At 36.3% G+C, this 6,000-nt stretch overlaps 1 protein-coding gene across 1 annotated transcript in view; it reads right to left on the bottom strand.

The window, feature by feature from the left end:
* Window positions 1-336: 336 nt before the first annotated feature.
* The window catches only part of DHX29 (DExH-box helicase 29), a 47,183-nt gene continuing 41,519 nt past the window's right edge, over window positions 337-6,000 (bottom strand). Inside the window, exons 25-27 of the mRNA XM_046671056.1 lie at window positions 4,445-4,576; window positions 3,244-3,340; window positions 337-628 (exon numbers count right to left, since the gene is read on the bottom strand). Coding sequence (XP_046527012.1) covers window positions 573-628; window positions 3,244-3,340; window positions 4,445-4,576 — 285 coding nt within the window. The 3' untranslated portion in view covers window positions 337-572. The remainder of the gene's footprint in view (window positions 629-3,243; window positions 3,341-4,444; window positions 4,577-6,000) is intronic.

Genomic DNA, 6,000 nt, shown 5'->3' with positions numbered 1-6,000 from the left:
GGTCGACAGTAGCACTAGTCATTCCTGCCTGTCCTCCAGCACTACATCTTTATGCTTAGTGAATGGTACTGAAATAGTGGCATCTATAAATAGTGTATACTTATTTAGGTTTTGATTTTGAGTAGCAAATATTAAATAACTGACTTCCTTTTCATGGAAATTTAATTACCACTGGTTTTGGAGCTCATTTTCTCTTCTGGGTCAAGAAGGTCTAAACTCTCCAGATGTCAAGGACTGAGGGAGGATGAGGCGGGTACACAGGGAATCACAACACTAAGTTACAGATACACAGACAGAGGCCTTGCTCGTAAGGCACACAAGGATGCATAAAACATGGATGATACCAAAGAATTTATTGTAAATGTAGTGGCAAATACATTGAGAATAATCATTAAAAAGGAACTAGAAAATTACACATGTTTCAAGTATGTGCTTTTTTCCACCACCTTTAAGTTATGGCTAGTACCAACATTTTAAGTACTGAAATACTTAATGGGATGGTCCATTTTCACGTAATTTTATGACAGTATCTTCATCTTAGTTTTTAAAGTAGTTGATCATGAATTTCAGTTTCAATTATTATTCTCCGTTTTTATCAGTTCCGTAATGATCTGTAGAACCTTGTCATCTGAGTGGAAGAAAAAAAACAACCCGTGAACAAATTCATCACTGGCTAATTTTCCAATGCATACACACGTAAACAACAGGTATACTTCAAAAAAGATTCTCTTAAATTTGAATACAAAACTAACACTAGCAATATCCACTATAAAACTAGAGACACATATATAATTTGTTGGCCTACAAATATTATTTTAAGTATTGCTATAGTTATACTACACGTGCTTTGACAAAAAATATGCTAAGACTCCAAGAGATGATGTGATGTAACTGTCAGTCCTTTTTAAGGAGTTACTTCTTTAAAAATTCCTTTAAGACAAGAAGTGTCCTGACTTTTTCACCTGACTCAAAGATACTAAAGGCTCTACTGACTCTTCCAGCTTCCTCAGTGTGTCAGGATGTCCACAGTAAGGGCAAGGAAGAAGGAACTGTCACCAGTTTCTCCATCTTTAGTCCAAAGGAAAGAAAAAATTTTAACAAGGAAGTGCTCTTGGAGAGGTGTCAATGGGGAAGTGACAGACCTCCCTACACAACAAAGGACTCAAACACCAATTAATTTGACAAATAGAGCAAGAGAGGCTACGTTATTTGTTAAGGAGGTTTTCTTAACAGCTGCTTCTACTTCTAAACAGTTGCTCTGATATTGTGACTTCCTAAGAACGGCATCACCACTCTGGACATAGCTGTAATCATCAGGACTGCAAGACTGAAATTCTGTATTTATATTAGACGCTTCAATAAGAGAATGCTCTGCAGTTTCAACAGTTGCATTGGGGAATTCTGAGAACTAGGCCCATGGCATGACACTCAGGTTCCTGGAGGCCGTGGCAATAAAAAAAAAAAAAGAGAGAAAATAAAGGTCACTTGCTGCAAGGGGAACAATGGTAGGTCTAGAAAGAAATGTGATTTTTAATCTGAGGAAGAACAGAGTAAAAGAAAGCACAAGAGCAACTTTAGTTACTTCTTTTTCAAAAGCTTGGCATTATATCACAACTTTTCTTATTATAAAGTCCAGAAAGAGAAGACACTAATGTACGTTATCTTCCCTCTCAAGTCAAAACTATATGCTTCATCTCAGGGTAAGTTCTGCTTTCTCTTTTATGGCAAACACTGAAATCATTTTTTTTTTAAAGATTGGCACCTGAGCTAACATCTGTTGCCAATTTTCTTTTGTTTTTCTCCTTCTTCTTTTTCTCCCCAAAGCCCCCCTGGTATATAGTTGTATATTCTAGTTGTGAGTGCCTCTGGCTGTGCTATGTGGGACACTGCCTCAAGATGACCTGAGGGCAGTGTCATGTCCGCGCCCAGGATCCGAACCAGCAAAACCCTGGGCTGCTGAAGTGGGACACACAACCTTAACGGCTCAGCCATGGGGCTGGCCCCTGAAATCATTTTAAAATTCATTTTTCTTAATGTAAAAGTTGAAGTTCAACCTGTACTTTATATAATGTAATTCTTTTGAAGGTTCAGTTGTAATGCACAAAATTCCCTAAGAAAAGAGCCCACATCTCTTAATATGAGAAGACCTGATCTAAGTTTCCAGCAGTAAAGGAAAATTAACACAGTTACATGCTTACGCATTCACATTTAGTTATACAAATAAACAGGGTGCGAGGCTTCAGGGTAGCAGCACCAGATCAGTGGCTCCCCGACTTGCCTGACTATGAGAATTAACTGGGATACTTGTTAAATACAATCACATCGAACCTACTGATCAATTCGTAACATCATTAAGAGCAGGAAAACTGAATTGAAGTGCTTCCTGATGTGATGCAATGGGAAGAGAATATAGCACCACCTAGAAACTATTCTTTCCCTAAAAATCTGATTCTAGTCAAGCCTTTGGATATAACTACCAGTTTGTAGGAAATAGAGAAACACGTTAAATCAAAGCATGAAGATGCAACGAACCAAATCCTAAATTTGGGAAATGCTACCAGAAAAACAATGCAGTTTATTAAAAATAATTGCATTTAAAATCGGGGATGGTAATAGAGGGGAAGTGTTATAGATTAAAAGAGATTAAAAAATAATAACCCAGCCACAGGCTTCTCCCATAGGGAAGATTCAGCATGGCTGGGGTAGGTCTTTGGACTTTGTATTTTTAACAACTGCCAGGATGATTCTGATAATTTGGCAAGTTTGGGAAACACGCCACCAGACTAACTGGAAACTCAACTGTCCATTGCAGGTTTCTGTTAAATCATGTGCTTATTTTATATAAACTAATAGTTCTGCACTTGTGAGAATGATAGAGAAAACATGCTGGGAACCTCACAGAAAATCCCTCATTCTTATTTTTTATAATGACTATATTACTAGTTTACTCGTATGCTAATAAGTAGCAAAGTTTACAATGCTCAGTTTTATCATCCTTTTTTCTGTGAAATGGCCAGAAGTTTAGAAGTGAAGCTTAGAAGAGGAAGGAGAAATTAAATCTTAAGAGGATAATTAGAGGTTGTGAAGAATGAAGAATTGTCTATGAGTCTGATGGAATTCTGCCTAAAATAAATTTTATTAAAACAATTTTTAATCACATGGAATTTCTGCAATGTGTGCTATAGCGTATTCCAATGTTTAAAAGTATACTGTTTTCTACCTAAATTATAATCAAACACTTACTTTCAAGGGACATCTTAGGATTTTCAAGTTTTTTTCTTAAAACAGAATCAATGAGAACTCTTAGCTGCTTGAAAATGACGGCTATCTTTACAGGAGCCTGTTGAGGAGATGATAAATTGGACAAAGTTAATCCCTGGGAGTATGAATGTGTTTAAATAAATCAAGGTAACTATGTATATCTTACAGTCTGCCTTAACACATCTTAATTTTAATATAAAACGTTATGGTAAAAATACAGGCAAATTACTTCATATAGCTACACAAACCTCAGTTTCCTTAGGAAGTACCCATAAACTTCATCTTTCCAAAATCAACCATTATTCAATCATTGTTTGTTTCTTCTCTTATATGAACTCTGTAGGAATGAAAACTGCAGCTTTTGGAATGGAATTTTTCTTAACAGATTTATTGAGGTATAATTTACAATCCATAAAAATTTACTCAAGTGTACAATTCAGTGATTTTTAGTAAATTTATAGCTGTGCAATCATCACCACAATCTAGTTACAGAACATTTCTACCACCCTAGCCTCCTTGCAAGAACTGCATATATTTTTTAAGTTGCATTTGAAATTTACCTCTCCATCTCCAGTCTTACACAAACAGCTATCATGGTATACCATAGCAGAATGTATTAGATTTGCTTAATTTAAACTGGTCAATGTTGATGAGGTAACAGAGAAATAAACCTATTGCCAGTAGCACTGGTTGGCCTTATTCTTCCAGAGAAGAATTCGACAATATACATTAAAAGCTATGAATCTGTTTGAGTCTTTTCATAGGGAGCACAATGTAGTGGAAGGAGCATGAGTGTGAAGGTAGTTAGCTCTAGGTTTAAATCTTGCTTTACCAAGAACAATTTCTGTAATCTAGGCAAGTTATTTAACTTCTCCCTGAGCTTAAGTGCCTTGAGTTATACAAAGGCAACTACAGAAATTATCTGACAAGGTTAACTACTGACGTACACAACACATGGCAAGTTATAATTGTTACTGATAATAAATGCATTCCGTAATAGCAATATAATTTGATTTTCAAATTTAACAGATTTAAAACCATAGAGGAAAGATAAAATTAGTCATCTATTTTAAGTCAAATTATAGGAAGAAATTACACAAACTCAAATAAAGTTTTTAAAAATCTCAATGGTATTGGAAACAAAAATTTTAATGTAGTCATTAAGATCAGTTGTAGCCTGTACCTGAAAATAGATCCAGCCATCAACAGAAAGAAGACGTTCCCGGTGTTGAACTTCTATATCACCACCAAAAAGTAAAACTGGAAAAGGGGTTATCAGGGTAGTTTCCCTCAAATACACCCGAGCATACCTTATCTGCAGAGGAATAAAGAGAAAAAAGAAACTTCACAGTCTAAAAATATAATAAATTAATTTATCTACTTCATGTAAGCATTTTTCTTTAATTTGCTACTTGTATTTTAAGTCATAAGTTTTGTAAAGCTGCATGTTCACATCCTCTTGTGCATAATTTGCCAATTTTATAATAATCACAATCACCACTTGTCTATTTATACTATTAAAAGGCATTTTAAACATTAATTGTAAGGCTGAATTATATACCTTGAACATAAATGAAACTATGAACAAGCAATTTTATAATGCTGATGCTGTTAAATAATTAATTAATGCAAAAATAAAATTATGATTAAGCTTCAAGGTGGTTTCTAGACCAATGATCAGCTATGGCCATTAATCAGTAATTTCTCACGGTTTACTTTTTTTTTGAGGAAGATTAGCCCTGAGTTAACATCTGCCAATCCTCCTCTTTTTGCTGAGGAAGACTGGCCCTGAGCTCACATCCGTGCCCATCTTCCTCCACTTTATATGTGGGATGCCTGCCACAGCATGGCTTGCCAAACGTTGCCATGTCTGCGCCTGGGATGCAAACCAGCGAACCCTGGGCTGCCGACGCAGAACGTGTGCACTTAACAGCTGAGCCGCCAGGGCGGCCCACTCGTGTTTTACTTTTAAGTTTGATGCTATGCTGGCAGTTATTCAAGCCAGTGGGTGAGTTATGGATCCTTGTTACTTTCACAAGCTATGATTCAAAAGGTTGACTGTTTTTTTTCTTTTTTTTAAAGATTTTATTTTTTCCTTTTTCTCCCCAAAGCCCCCCGGTACATAGTTGTGTATTCTTCGTTGTGGGTTCTTCTAGTTGTGGCATGTGGGACGCTGCCTCAGCGTGGTCTGATGAGCAGTGCCATGTCCGCGCCCAGGATTCGAACTAACGAAACACTGCGCCGCCTGCAGCAGAGCGCGCGAACTTAACCACTCGGCCACGGGGCCAGCCCAAAAGGTTGACTGTTTTAATTGTAATCGATAAGTATTTACCATTAAATTATCTTAGGTTACACTGTGACTCAAACTGTTGCCATATCACATATAGTTCTACCATCCCATCCCATATCCCCCTTATTTGGGAATGTACATATAACATGTCTTTTTTCCCTTTTGAGATAGCACCTTTTAGTGAAATCTCAGGGAACCGATACATTATTAAACAACATCTATTTCCTATAGTTATCTTTATTTCAAGTAGAAAAGATGATGATGGTCAGAGTAGAAACCTTAATATTTTTCTTTCATTAAATGAAAGAAATAAGGACTTCTTTTTCGTTGAGAAACTATGTACATCTTGATTTCAAATCCAAACAAAAATGAATAGCTCAACTTAAGAACCAAATATAATACTTGTTGAGGCATCCTAACTTGTTATGGCGGACTTCTAGAAGAATGCC

Source organism: Equus quagga, chromosome 9 (genome assembly GCF_021613505.1).
Source record: "Equus quagga isolate Etosha38 chromosome 9, UCLA_HA_Equagga_1.0, whole genome shotgun sequence".
NCBI lineage: Eukaryota > Metazoa > Chordata > Mammalia > Perissodactyla > Equidae > Equus > Equus quagga.
The sequence above is the reverse complement of the archived record's forward strand: the minus strand, read 5'-3'. Positions and strand labels throughout refer to the sequence as shown.